The 14,613-nt window shown below is 44.4% G+C and overlaps 1 protein-coding gene across 3 annotated transcripts in view; it reads right to left on the reverse strand.

Moving 5' to 3' along the window:
* Nucleotides 1-14,613, reverse strand: part of sez6b (seizure related 6 homolog b) — a 284,944-nt gene that overhangs the window by 53,113 nt on the left and 217,218 nt on the right. For all 3 annotated transcript variants that reach the window (XR_008602221.1, XM_055011999.1, XM_055011998.1), the window contains exons 8-9: nt 4,568-4,762; nt 4,092-4,230 (exon numbers count right to left, since the gene is read on the reverse strand). Coding sequence is in view for 2 of the 3 variants with exons in the window: in XM_055011999.1 (XP_054867974.1) it covers nt 4,092-4,230; nt 4,568-4,762 (334 nt within the window). In the remaining variant the exon portion in view is untranslated. The remainder of the gene's footprint in view (nt 1-4,091; nt 4,231-4,567; nt 4,763-14,613) is intronic.

A 14,613-nucleotide genomic window follows, 5' to 3' on the forward strand; every position in this document is an offset into this window, starting at 1 on the left:
GCTTGCTTGGTTCAACATTTTGGTGACAACCTCGAAAAGGTCTTAGAACAGTTCATGGGTTCAGGACAGTGTGAGGTCTGAATGGTAGCTAGATTTTTGAACAATAACAACTGAATTTTTAATGGATTAAGAATGGTTACTTGTTCAAATGGCAATGCAGTCAAAAATAGCTTTCAGGTGTGAACACCTTTCCATTAAACAATGACGCCTTTTAATCACACTGTTCACACATTGGGAGACAGACAGTCAGAGAAATAGGTATTTACTCTTGGTTTAGTGTAACCATACCTTATTATTATTATCATTCCAAGCTGGATTAATTACTTAACAAGGAGCAGATTCAGTGACCTATTAAAAATCTGTTCAGGTTATTTATAGACTAACAAAACAGCAGGGGTCTCTTTCACAAATGTGAAGCACGACTTACACATAGATCACAAAACATGCCAATATTCTGTGTCATAAATGAATGTCACTCGTAATTCTGGGAAGCGGCCTTCATCCAATTCACAAGAAAGAGCTGCGGATGTCAACTACACCACTAATCATCAAATTGCAGCTTGCTGTGCGCCAGATGCAGCTGCTGAGGGCATCATCAGAATGCATGAAGAAAGGAGCAGCAGAATCCAGAAGTGTTTGCTGAACTCTGCAGAGAGATGCCTTATAAACTATGATGATTTACAGTTTTTTGTAATTCCATACCTAATGGTATATGATCTCTTAGTTATATTTAACTTGCTCACATGGTAAGATGTTCTGTGTCAGCAAAAGCAGATAGTCAGAAAGCCCACTCTAGATCCAGAAGTTTTAGCTAACTATAGACCGATATCCAACCTCACATTTCTCTCTAAAATTCTGGAGAGAACAGTTGTAAATTAATTATGTGAACATTTACAAAGGTATAGCTTGTTTGAAGAGTTTCAGTCAGGCTTCAGAGTGCATCATAGCACAGAAACAGCTCTGGTGAAACTTACAAATGACCTTCTCATAGCGTCAGATAATGAACTGCTCTCTGTACTTGTTTTGTTGGACCTTAGTGCAGCATTTGATACAATCGACCACAAACTTTTATTACAGTGACTAGAACATTGTATTGGCATTAAAGGGACAGCACTGGACTGGTTTAAATCCTACTTATCAGACAGGTTCCAATTCGTGCATGTCAACAATGACTCTTCTGAGCATACTAAGGTTAATCGTGGAGTTCCTCAGGGTTCTGTTTTAGGACCAATACTGTTCACAATATACATGCTTCCTTTAGGCAATATTATTAGGAAGCACTGTATTAATTTCCACTGTTACGCTGACGACACTCAATTGTATTTATCTATGAAGTCAGGTGAAATTAATCAGCTAGCCAGACTGCAAGATTGTCTTAAGGATATGAAGACCTGGATGACCTATAATTTCCTACTACTAAATTCAGACAAGAATGAAGTCATTGTATTTGGCCCCAAACATCTTAGAAACTCGCTTTCAAAGCATATAGTTACTCTGGATGGCATTACATTGGCCTCCAGTACTACTGTGAGGAACCTCTGAGTTATCTTTCGCCAGGACATGTCCTTTCACTCACACATAAAACAAATCTGTAGGACTTCCCTTTTTCACCTGAGAAATATTGTAAAAATCAGGAACAATCTGTCTCAGAGTGATGCAGAAAAACTAGTCCATGCCTTTGTTACTTCCAGGTTTGACTATTGCAATTCCTTATTATCAGGTTGTCCCAATAGCTCTCTCAAACATCTACAGATGATCCAAAATGCTGCAGCCAGAGTACTGATGGGAGTTAGCAAGAGAGCTCATATTTCTCCTATACTGGTTTCTCTTCATTGGCTTCCTATTAAATCTAGAATAGAATTCAAAATCTTTCTTCTGACATATAAAGCTCTTAACAACCAATCTCCATCATATCTTAAAGACCTGACAGTACCATATAATCCTAGCAGAACTTTTTGCTCTCAGACTGCAGGGTTACTTGTTGCTCCTAGAATTTCTAAAAGTAGAATGGGAGGCAGAATCTTTAGTTATCAGGCGCCTCTCCTGTGGAACCAGCTCCCAGTTTGGGCTCGGGAGGCAGACACCCTCTCTATTTTTAAGACCAGGCTTAAAACCTTCCTTTTTGACAAGTCTTAAAGTTTGGGCTGACTTGAGTGACCCTGAGGGCATCAGCTGGTGGCTTCATTTGCACAACTGACTTCCTCTTTCCACGTCCCTTAGTTCTGCCCCTAGTTATGCTGCTATAGGCCTAGGCTGCTGGGGGACCTCTCTGGATGCACTGAGCCCTTCTCTATCTACCTTTATGTTAAATATATATACCATGAAATGTGCATATAGCAAAAGAGAAAAAATGATGCGTTGTGGCTTGGGTTTGCTATCTTATGTCATTTTAGACAATATCCCCTTATTTCTGCTGGACATTGAGGAGGAATTATTGAAAATGGTGGTGGTACAGAGATTTGAAGTGAACAAAGTGAATTATCTTTTACACTGGTTTCACAATATGATCACATATCAGTTACAAGTGCAGGAATTTGTTGGATTTGTTCCAGATCAGTGGGGATGATATACTTCATTCAGCATAAATAGCAGATGTGCCATTGGTAACAATGTCGTCAACATGTGGACAAACAAATTATTCCACTTACTTTCTCTGACCTTCAAGACAAACAGCTCCTCTGTTTTTTTTTTTTCTTTCCTCTCAAACAAATTAGTAACTGTGATGTCTGTGATTTCATGGCAGGCTAAAGAACAAAAATCCAAATCTACTCATGGGTGGGAGTGGTAGAGCAGTTGTGCAACTCATTGACTGGAGAACACTGTTTAGCACTCTGGCAATGGATGCACACATAAGTTTAGGATCACTTACTGGTATACACAGTGAAAGACGCTGATTATCTTGCAACAACAATGCATGTCAAGGTGGGACGATATGATAGACTGTAAGGAAACAGCTGATTCTCATTGTAACCATGTTGGATGTGGAAAAAAATGCACAGGTCTAAAGGCCTAAACAAGTTTAACGAAGGTCAAAGTGTAGCTTAGCAACTCAGTGGGAGCATCTCCAAAACAACAGGTCCTGCTTGAGGTGGTCTGAGCAGATACAAACCATGAACAGAAGACAGGGTGTGAGAAGATGAGCAGAAAAAAACCGATCCAGGCTGTTAGGTGGTCCGAGCAGGTACAAACCATGAACAGAAGACAGGGTGTTAGAAGATGTGCAGAAACAAACCGATCCAGGCTGCTCCAACTCACAACTTACAGGATCTAGCATGACAGCATGTTTCTTCTCATTCAGTTCTATACTTAGACTTACACTGTGGGGTACCTTCACTTCCACTTACATCACTTGCTCTGCTTAATAAACAGGAGCAATTACTTATGTTGGCAGGCTTCCTTAGAAAAACCAGAGGAAGCCATTAATCATTGCTTTCAAAGTACAACATCGGCACAGGTGCTGTTCAGAGAGAGACAGATACAAAAAAAACAAACACAAAAAAACAGAGCTTAAGATGCAATATATGCAAATGAGCCCTCCTTAATTTGCTTGCAAATGGCAAATGATTTTCTACGGCTCACTGACTTATCGGGCTCTGACATGGCAGGGTGTGTTGTTCTGTGTCTTCACCTTGGCACTACAACCACAGGAAACACACTCCCAGCTTACTGCACACAGCAGCCATTACAACAACAGAGAGGGGTGGAGTGGAGTGGGAACAGTGGTGGGGGCTCCCAAACAAATACATCCTGATATAATTAGTTTTCTCCACTGCACCTAATTAACCTTTGTCTGTGTGGCACTTGTGCATCTCATTCACAAGCTGAGCGCTCTTTTATTAGCAGGATGTTGTGTTTTTAATGTGTTTTACTAGTCATGGTGAGGTAACTCTTTGTAATCTTCAGACTACTTCTGTTGGGGTGTTTGAAGACAGGGAATGATGTGTGTTTCAGCACTGGAGATGAAGCAGGTTTTGTGATGTTTAGATTCAAAGAGGCCAAGAAAAGGGTCTGTAGCAATGTGGTTTAATGCATATCAAAAGAAGGGGGAGAGGAGGTGGATCAGACGGCACATGTGGAAGGTGGATACATACACTTGAATGTCCAGCATGATCCTCTTGTCCTCCTCAACATGGATTCCCCAGATACAATCCTGGCCTTTATCGTAGGCTTCAGGCCAGTTAGGAGACAGCACCACCCCAGCTGAGTCTGTGATCTCACCACTACACACAGCTGAAACACGCACACATTCACAATGAGTGGAAAGTGCACAGTGCATTTAATCCGAACTCACAAATGAAGAAAGTTAGCTGTCAAAAGTGCTTATACAATTCCTATGTTTTTAGTTAGAAACAAATACAGACACAGGAGTAAAATGAACATAAATAGATGCAAAACCACCAAAAAAGACCAGAATGGCCACAAAAACATACAAAATGACTACAGAGATGGAAGATGACCTGTACCTGAGGAGGACTAAATGGTCTACACAAAATTTATGCTGCACCTCATAGCAACTGGAGATTAGCCTTAAAAGTCTATTTTTTCAGCAGCGCTCAGACATACAAACCTCTGCAAGCAGGCTCTGTTTCATTCCACTGAGGATTGTTGAGGTCCATGCATTCAATGGTAATGGATCCCTGTTCCAGAGTATAGCCAGGGTCGCAAGCAAACTCCACCACAGCCCCCACTGCCCAAGTGCTGTCACTGCTGGTCAGGTTACCGTACTTCACAAAGGGTTCGTAGCAGTGGCCTGCTGCAAAAGCTGCAGAGAGAAGTTATGGTACGAAGATATTTTTGGTGGTCGACCAAAAAGCAAGTGAGAATCTATGTTTACCACTTGACCATTTTAATCTATGTTCTTTAAAAATGTTTCATTATCATCTTCAAGTTTGTTTGTTTTTTCTTGAAATTTCATTTGGAAACAATACGCTAATTATCAGGCCCCCAGGTTTCAACTGAGTTACAGTACTAAAACAAACAGCAACAGTTAATTTGATCAATCTAGTGCAGCTACAGGCAAAATGAAATTCTAAATTCAGTCAATATAAGAGCAGTACCGGCTCATTCACATCAGTATCGACAGAATGAACTAATACCTGCAAAGTTAATTAGATTTTCCTATCAAGCCTAGCTATTCATTTTATCAAGTTTTAATCAGGAAATGTTAAAATGTAAACACTGATCTAACTCTGTGGCTGAACTAAACACTGAACGTATGCAAATGTTGGTGAGTGGATGTGCCATAAAATGTATCTTTTATTAGCTACACATGCAGTGCACATACAGTTCATGTCACACCCTCCACCTCAGCTGCCAGATAGTGTCAGATTCTCGTTCCCTTCTCCCATCTCTCCCTCTCCTAGGTGGACAGGTGCTGCCGAATACAATCAGCAGAATTGGCCGGTGAGCAGGTGGGAGCCACACATCATCCTCCTTCCATAAAAGCCAGACGCTGCCACTACTTGTCACCAGATTGTGAACTAGTCCAGCCAGTATTGGCCCTGGTTCAGTCTAGCTTAAGTTTAAGATGGCGCCGGTGTGTTTGGCCGCTTGTCTGTCGCTCTCCGTTTGGTTGGTGTTTGTTGTGTTTCTGGTCCTTGGCACTCGACAGGTTGAGTCTCTGCTGACATATGATCAACAAACCTTGTTGGAACTGCGACATAAAGTCAGATTTGTGATTAATTTTAATAATGGTGGCCACAAAACTTCGTCCCTGCCTTTACGGGGAATCCCGGCTTACCTGCTCTGGACACCGAACCTACCTCCGCCACGGAAGCGTCCCCGCCGCCGCGGTAAACGCAGCGGTCTGCAGGTGAGGTTCAAGGCCTACTTGGCGACCACGTCCTCAGTGTCGTTTGCTTCCTGGACAAGACGAGGCACGTTGCTTTCCTTCAGCGTGCCCCAGCGCTTCCTGGACCCTGTCGCCTCCTGCCTGGTGCCCGTCGCCTGCCTGGATGAGAGGTCCCCGCCGCGCCGCCCCTACTCTCCTCGGCTTCGCCAGTGTGGATTAAACCTCTGTAACCTGGCGACACTGCAGCGGGGCGCCCGAATCCACGATCCACCCGTCGCTCCCCCAGCCAGGATTGGCCTGGTGAATGCTAGATCAGTGGCAAACAAAGCTTTTATTCTGAGGGACTTTTTCTGCTCCCGGAGCCTGGACTTCCTCTGTGTGACAGAGACCTGGATCAGCGATGGTGAGTGCAGCGCCCTCGTTGATCTGATCCCGGACGGCTGCTCCTTCCTCAACTCCCCATGGACGTCGGGCCGTGGAGGAGGAGCGGCCACTGTTTTTAATAACGAGTTTAGATGCAAGTAGCGTGCTGTTCCTTCGTCTTTCTCCAGCTTTGAGGTATTGCTATTTGAGGTTGGCCGGTCGGACCCGGTGCTGTGCGCCGTCATCTATCGGCCTCCCAAGTACAATAAGGACTTTTTAAAGGACTTCTCTGATTTTCTGGCTGGAATCATCCCCAACTATGATCGTGTCCTAATTGTTGGTGATTTTAATATTCATGTGTGCTGTCCTGATAAGCTGCTGGTGAAGGACTTTTTAAGTCTTATTGACTCTTTTAATGTGGTTCAGTGTGTGTCAGGTCCCACACATGAACACGGACACACGTTAGACCTGGTTCTGTCTTATGGATTGTCTGTGTCGAATATTGAGATTGGTGATAATGTATTCTCTGATCATAAGCCTGTGATTTTTAATGTCGGCTTTTCATGTGCTGTTCTTAAATCTAGCGCTCCTGTTCGGCACTGTCGGGTTTTTAACTCTCTTTCTGCCGGTCGGTTCTCCGCTGCTTTTAATCAGCTCTGCATCCCCACTAGTTTATCCTCTATGGATACAGAAGAACTCAGCTCATGGTTCCATTCTACCTGTCAAGGTATTTTGAACTCCGTGGCTCCTTTAAAGACTGCACATCTTAGAGCAAAATTGGAGGCCTGTTTCAACGATGCAACTAGAGCAGTCAGGAGGGAGTGTCGTAGAGCTGAGCGCAGGTGGAAGAAGGACAAGCTGCAAGTGTTGTTTTTAATTTTAAAAGACTGCTGGAGAGATTATCAGACTGTGGTTAAAGAAGCCAAAAGGGCTCACCTAGCAGGAGTCATTGAGTCAAATCGCTACAACCCTCGAGTTTCATTTAATACCATTGACTCTGTTTTAAATGCTCCCGAGCCGGTTTGCCAGAAGCATCCATTGAACTGTGAATCAACTTTCAGGAATTTTTTACTGATAAAGGGCTCTGATCTCAGCTCCTGCCGTCGACTCCTCTGCCTCTGTCTGCTGCCCAGCTGGGCTCGATAAATTTGAGCCTGTTACTCTGTCGTTTTTGACAGTGTCGGCCACATAAAGCCATCAGGGCCCCCTCATGACTAAATCCCGCCTCATTTCTTAAAAGAGGTTTTTCCATGTATTGGGCAGTCGGTTTTAACTGTCATTAACAGCTGTCTGTCCCCTGGCGTGGTCCCCACTAGTTTTAAACACGCTGTAGTCCAACCACTGCTTAAGAAACCTGGCCTCGACACCACAGTTTTATCTAACTTCAGACCAATCTCCAAGCTGCCCTTTCTTTCCGAAATTTTAGAGAAAGTTGTTTATGCCCAGCTGAAGTCCTTTTTAGATGAGCACAATGTACTGAAGGTTTTTCAGTCTGGTTTTAAGACTCTGCACAGCATGGAGTCAGCACTGTTAGGGGTTTTTAATGATGTTCTCCTGGCAAACGACTCCAGAGATTATGTGGCTCTTGTTCTTCTGAATTTAACTGCTGCATTTGACACAGTGGACCACAACATTTTAATATTTTGTTTGCAGCACTTGGTGGGCATTAGTGGTAATGCATTGCAGTGGTTTAGGTCCTATTTGACTGTCAGAACTATGAGTGTGAGCCTCAATATCTTTGAATCCCCCACTGCTCCGTTGTCTTTTGGGGTCCCGCAGGGTTCAATTTTAGGGCCTCTCCTTTTTTCCTTATACCTACTTCCTATGGGATCCATCCTCAGGAAGCATGGCATCACCTTCCATTTTTATGTGGATGACACACAAATTTATGTGCCATTGAAAACGAAAGACTCTCAATCTGTCATACCGCTTCTGTCCTGTCTTGATGACATTAAAACCTGGATGGCTTTAAATTTTTTACGTTTTAATGAAAAGAAAACTGAGGTAATGGTATTCGGTCCCAGTGGCCCTTGTGAGTCTCCCCCTGTTGACTTGGGCCCCCTGGCTCACTATGTTAAGCCAGTGGTTTCCAACCTGGGTTTTAAAATGGACTCTGATTTTAAACTTGACCATCAAATCAGTGCTGTGGTGAAGGCTAGCTTCTTTCACCTGCAACAGTTAGCCAAGGTGAAGCCCTTTTAACACCAGAGCACTTCGAAATGGTGATCCATGCTTTTATTACAACCAGATGGGATTATTGTAATTCACTATCTTGGAGCTAGCCAGTCTGCCCTAGCACGTCTCCAGTTGGCTCAAAATGCTGCTGCCCATCTTTTAACCAGCACTTGAAAATATGAGCACATTACGCCTGTTTTAGCCTCCCTCCATTGGCTCCCCGTGCACTTTAGGGTTGATTTTAAGGTTCTTTTATTTGTTTTTAAAGCCTTAAATGGTCTAGCTCCTCCCTACCTCTCTGAGCTGCTCCATCCTCATGCCCCCTCACGAACCCTCAGATCAGCTGTTCAGCTGCTTCTGGAGGTTCCAAGGTCTAGGCGGAAGCTCAGAGGAGATAGAGCCTTCTCTGTTGCTGCTCCCAGATTGTGGATTAATCTTCCTATGCACATCAGAGAGGCTCCCTCACTGTCGGTTTTTAAAATGAAACTTAAAACCTATTTTTATTCACTGGCTTTTAACACAGCATGAGACTCTGCTTCTGTTTTATTGTGCTGCTGTCTTAATATGTGTATGTTTTATTTTTTGCTTTAATGTTTTAATTCATTGTTTATTGTACAACACTTTGTTTCAGCTGCTGCTGTTTTAAAGCGCTTTATAAATAAAGTTGAGTTGAGCTGAGTAACTCCCTTTTGTTGTTGCTTGTGCTCATAGTTCTCTCTTTGTTCTAGCTGGATTCCTGCCTACTCGCCCTTCCTGCCTGGGTTCCCTTTCAGCCACCCTGCCAGTCCGGATTCCTCCAAACCACCATCGACCTTCGTCCTCCATCACGGCACCAGCCAAAGACACCAACCCTTCCGCTTCCCTCTTGCCGATCAGTGCAGAACCTGTCCAGACTCCGACCACCACCTGCACCTGGTCACTCGCTACCTCTCCTGCCCGACCTTCCCAGCTCCAGTTCCCCGCCTTGGACAGTTAAGTCCCCAGCTCTTTCAATGAGCCAGTTCAGTTAGTGATTTCCTGTTCTTACAGATCCTGATTAGTTCCCAAGTTTGTTCTGCTTGTAGAACTCTTTGCTTTAGTTACCATGTGCCACACTCTCTGCAGTAATGTTACACCATATCCTGTTTACTCTTTAGCTTTCCTGCCTTAGTGTTACTAAGCTTCGGGTCAATTTTCGTAGTTCTGTTGTTTCGTGTATTAAGCCTGGTACAGTTAATCGCCGCCCCACTAGGGGGTCCTGATTTAGTTCCAAAATCTTCCTGAGTTAGTGCTTCCTGTTTTGTGACCCTCCAGTGTCACATCCTTTTGTAGTTTTTGTAAATTTTGTAACAAACAAGTGTTTTACTTGTATGCCAAGTCTGTTGTGTCTGTTACCTTGTGTCTCTGATTTATGGCATCATAACAGTTCAGAGTTTTGGCAAACAAGATGGTGAACTTTCATTTTAGAAATGTTGTGTCTTCAGGTTGAGGACCCCATACAGTGCTGTCAAATTTCACATTTTTTTTCAAAGTTTCTGTCATGTGGGCTAATTAGTATCTATAGACTACATAAAGCTCTATAATGGATATAGATACTAATGCCAAGCTCAATCTACAGGAGTTTTAATATCCCAATAGTTTTTTTTTTTTTTTAAATTGGGGTGCCTTTCTTGCTTAAAGATATATTTCTTTAATCTCAGACTCTACTACATTGGAGAATAATGACACATCACACACTATAATACATTAAGATTATTGAAGAGACTGAGAAATCAGGGAGCAGCACAACAGTTCAAGTGAACCCCTGACAACTTACCTCGAAAATTTAAAACCAGATACAGTGTCGACATTTAATATTGTAATTACACATTTAAGATATTTGTATTTTCTGACAACAGTGATAAATAAAATGGAGGCCTAATGGTTTAATTATTAAGAAATTGCATGCATGCACTTGTAACTGAAACATAAAACAAATAAAATACCACAATGTAACATTGAAAATAAAAAAAATAAAAAAAACTTCATTATAAATGTAAAAGATAAATTTAGAATACATCACAAATCCATTGTGGTGGTGTACAGAGCTGAAAACTGTGGCAATGCCCAAATATTTATGGACCTAACTGTATATATTTTACATGTAGCAAAAGAATAATTTTAATTGTGTTTTGTATGTTTTATACAGTGGTAATTGCATTGCTAATGTGGCTAACACTACTGATAACTCTGATCCTCTGCCTACTGGTCAGAGCTCTGTGGAAATGTTAACAGTGAAGGACATTCAGAAAAGGTGGAAACTTTTAGAATGATGTGAAACTCACCGACTGGTTGGCCACCTGTTTCAAGTCAAACTAAACTCAGCCAGTGTTTATCAGTTTGCTTGTTTCCCTCCTGTTCTCACACACAATTGCATTGCAATATAGCTGAATTTGTCATGGACGGTGGTTGCCGATGCTCATCACCCAGCTGCAGCTCATCACCCTGCTGCAATAAAGACTGGCTCCGCACTGCACTCAGTGTCGGAGCCTACTGACTGTCTGGGTGCTCATTGAAGCTCAGACCACGTTACGCTTGGAAGATGCTGGAGCAGCCTGCCGTGTCCCCAGGAGTCCTCCAGGTAGAGGACCTGGACTGTGAAGCCTCCGGTGAGAGGTCGCGGAAGCCGTTCCCCAGATAGGGGCCGTAGACCCCCGGACCGCTCTAGCCTACCTGGCTCCACTTCCCGAGGAGGACTTGGCGTCTCCCCTGGCCACCGCAGCCGCGCTCCCCCAGGAGTCGAGCGCCAGCGCAAGCCTCGCATGACTGCCACTCCACTGGAGCCTGCCTTTCCCCCCTCCCACACCCGTCAGGAGTTTTTAGCCTGAATGGCAGTGATGTCAGTATTTTGTTCATTAAACCAGTTTGAGTGTGATCCGCCTGTTGACTGCTCTGTTGGCTCTCAATTTGGGCTTGAATTTTCTCCGTACCGTGACAGAAGGCTCCGAACAGACATGAGCCCAGAGAGCTTGCAGAGCGGCCCGGAACCCTTGCCAGCCCACCGGCTCATTCTCCAGGCTGTAGCCAGCCTGGAGAAGCTCTTAGACCACCAAGAGCCGCTGCTTATCAATCGGCAGACATACAAGTCAGCCATCGACGGGCTGGCATGGGTCGGCGGTCTCACTGACAGCTTGACCGAGAGGTCTGTGTTTTTCAGTCAGCAGCCTCCACAGCTGGGAAAGAGCAGCTTCTCTCCGGCTGATTTTGTTTTTTCTTCCGCGGGAGCTGGCCAGAGCCCCCCAGCTTCGTGGGATCTTTTTTCCCCTGTCCCCGAGGGGATCGACGGCGGCGCCAAGGTCCCTCCGCCGATGACCGCCGCGGCCCCTCCGCCGATGACCGCCGAGGCCCCTCCGCCGATGACCGCAAAGCGATCCTGTGTCTGCCTCCAGCTTCCAGTTGGATCGCCGGAGCGATCCCGCCTCCAGCTTCCAGTCGGTTCGCTGGAGCGATCCCGCCTCCAGCTTCCAGTCAGATCGCCGAAGCGATCCCGCCTCCAGCTTCCAGTCAGATCGCTGGAGCGACCCCACCTCCAGCTTCCAATCGGATCGACGAAGCAATCCAGCCTTCGTTGCCGGCCTCTGCCCTGACCGCCGGAGTGGCCCCGCCACTTCCGCTGGTCGCCTGCCAGACCACCAGAGCGGTTCCGTTTCTTCTGCCAGTCCCAGCCCCGACCGCTGGAGTGGTCCCGTTTGCCCGACCTGGTTCCGGGCTGTCCCCCGGAAGGACCCAGTTTGCCTGGCCTGCTAGCCATTGTGACTGCACTTTTGTTTTGAACTGACGTGGCGTGCATTGGAACCGCCCTCCCGGACTTATGGGACACTTTGAGTTTGGAGTTTTTGGTTATTTTTGCTTTTCCTGCACTGTTATGGACACTTAGTGGGCCAAGAGGCGCACTTTAAGGGGGGGGTACTGTCATGGACAGCGGTTGCCGATGCTCATCACCCAGCTGCAGCTCATTACCCAGCTGCAGCTCATCACCCTGCTGCAATAAAGACCGGCTCCACACTGCAATCAGTGTCGGAGCCTACTGACTGTCTGGGTGCTCATTGAAGCTCAGACCACGTTACGCTTGGAAGAGGCTCAAGCAGCCTGCTGTGTCCCCAGGAGTCCTCCAGGTAGAGGAACTGGACTCCCCCGTGACGCCTCCGGTGAGAGGCCGCGGAAGCCTTTCCCCAGATAGGGGACGTGGACCCCCGGACCGCTCCAGCCTACCTGGCCCCGCTTCCCGAGGAGGACTTGGTGTCTCCCCTGGCCACCGCAGCCACGCTCCCCCAGGAGTCGAGCGCCGGCGCGAGCCTCACATGACTGCCACTCCCCTGGAGCCTGCCTTTCCCCCCTCCCACACCCGTCAGGAGTTTTTAGCCTGTGTGGCAGTGATGTCAGTATTTTGTTCATTAAACCAGTTTGAGTGTGATCCGCCTGTTGACTGCTCTGTTGGCTCTCACATTGGGCTTGAATTTTCTCCATACCGTGACAGAATTGCTGATAAAGCTGTAGTCATTTACATGTCTCTGCACTTCAAATTTTTTATTTTATTACTACAATGTTGTCTGAATCGCCATATGCAGGAGTTAAAAACAACAGTTTTCAGTGACACAGAAATTATAGAACATCTTAGACTCATGCTATTTTAAGCCTTTGTCAGCAGTCGTGGTCAGCTGTTTTACTATGGTCAATCAGATGAGTCTTCTTCCTGTCGGGGGCTGGACGGCAGCAGCTCAGCTGCATTTAGAGTTACAGACACCAAAAAAGGTTGTTCAGAACAGGGCTAACCAGGGGTTACAGTCATGGTGAAATAAATCATCTTTGAAGCAATTTGAGCTGAAAATATGAAAGATACATTCTGGGGACATGCAAGATTTTAGTTAATTTGCTGAAAGGTGGAAGATTGGACCTTAGCAATTCCAAAACTGCAAATTGTTTTGGTCACTGTTTTGACTGTGCAAAAAGAAGTAAAAAACATACCACAGTTACAATGACTCATTTTCAAATTATCTGTTTTCCATGGTGAGAATGGTCAGTATAAAGAGGAGACCATCAAATTTGTTAATGATGACCTGAACAGGATTATGCCCTTTTAATGGCATGTTAATAAGGTTCATTAGAAATATTCATGTGCTGCTCCCTTTGGACTTAATCCCCTTTGTAGCAGTGAAGCAAGAGTCTAAGCAGATTTAATTGATTGTAATTTCCCAGTGCTCCTTGTGGACCAGAAACGAGCTGCCTATCTGATGGTGAGTGCTAAGACAAATGTAAGAACAAAAGATAAGAGACGCTCTGTGATATCTCACCCTCACTAAGAGATGAAGCCCTGACAACACTGCTTGAAATGTACTGTAAAATGCATCACAGACTCTAATATAAACCATAGGGCTTATGCTGGTGGAAGCTGCAAGCTAATATTTTGTACCCAACAGACCTATTGCCAAGCACCAGAGAACCAAAAAACATGCAGTACCTTTACAATTTACAAGTGGAATGTACTCCATTAAATATGATTACAAAAGCAATGGATATGATATATAAAAAAAATAGAGAGATGCAAGATACTTTGATGCAGCAACCCAATAATGTATATATTGCTAAAACTCTACCAATGCCGTAATGAAAGAGAAACATTTGTTTTCATTGTCAAAGAAGTATTTTAGAGATAGTACAATAATATTTTTTTTTCTCTTCTGCACCTGTCAAATTCTATTGAACATCTGTTAAGGTTGAAAGAAAGCCATGTTTAATGGCATTGTTGCCTCTAAACTTTTCGTGACTGATTAAGATTGACTACAGCTGGTGACTCCTCTGACCGAATTTAAATAGGGTCCATTTAATACACTCATTAGACTCAGCCAGAAACACTACAATGGGAAAGTGTAAGGAGCTCAACACAGATCTGAAAAAGTAAATCACTGATTTGATCAAGTCAGGAAAGTCACTTGCATCCATTTCAAGGCAGCAACATATCCTAAAGTCATCTGTGCAAACAATTGTTAGGTCTGCAATGAATTAGAAGCTGCTAGAACAGCTGTCATGCTCTGAGTGAAATGTTGAATCTTTGAAAAATGTAAGTGAATTTCAGGATACTATGCTTTACTGATAGCAGCACTTGAGCCATCACATATTATCATAGTATCCTGCAGTTTAGAAGACAGGACTTTAAATAACCTGATTGACCAGTAAAATGAGTCCAATATTGGACCGACAGTGTTTGTTCAGACCTGATAACCCATGGTATCCTAACATGATGTGACTAAAAGCTTCAAAAGAGCGAC

Source organism: Amphiprion ocellaris, chromosome 7 (genome assembly GCF_022539595.1).
Source record: "Amphiprion ocellaris isolate individual 3 ecotype Okinawa chromosome 7, ASM2253959v1, whole genome shotgun sequence".
NCBI lineage: Eukaryota > Metazoa > Chordata > Actinopteri > Pomacentridae > Amphiprion > Amphiprion ocellaris.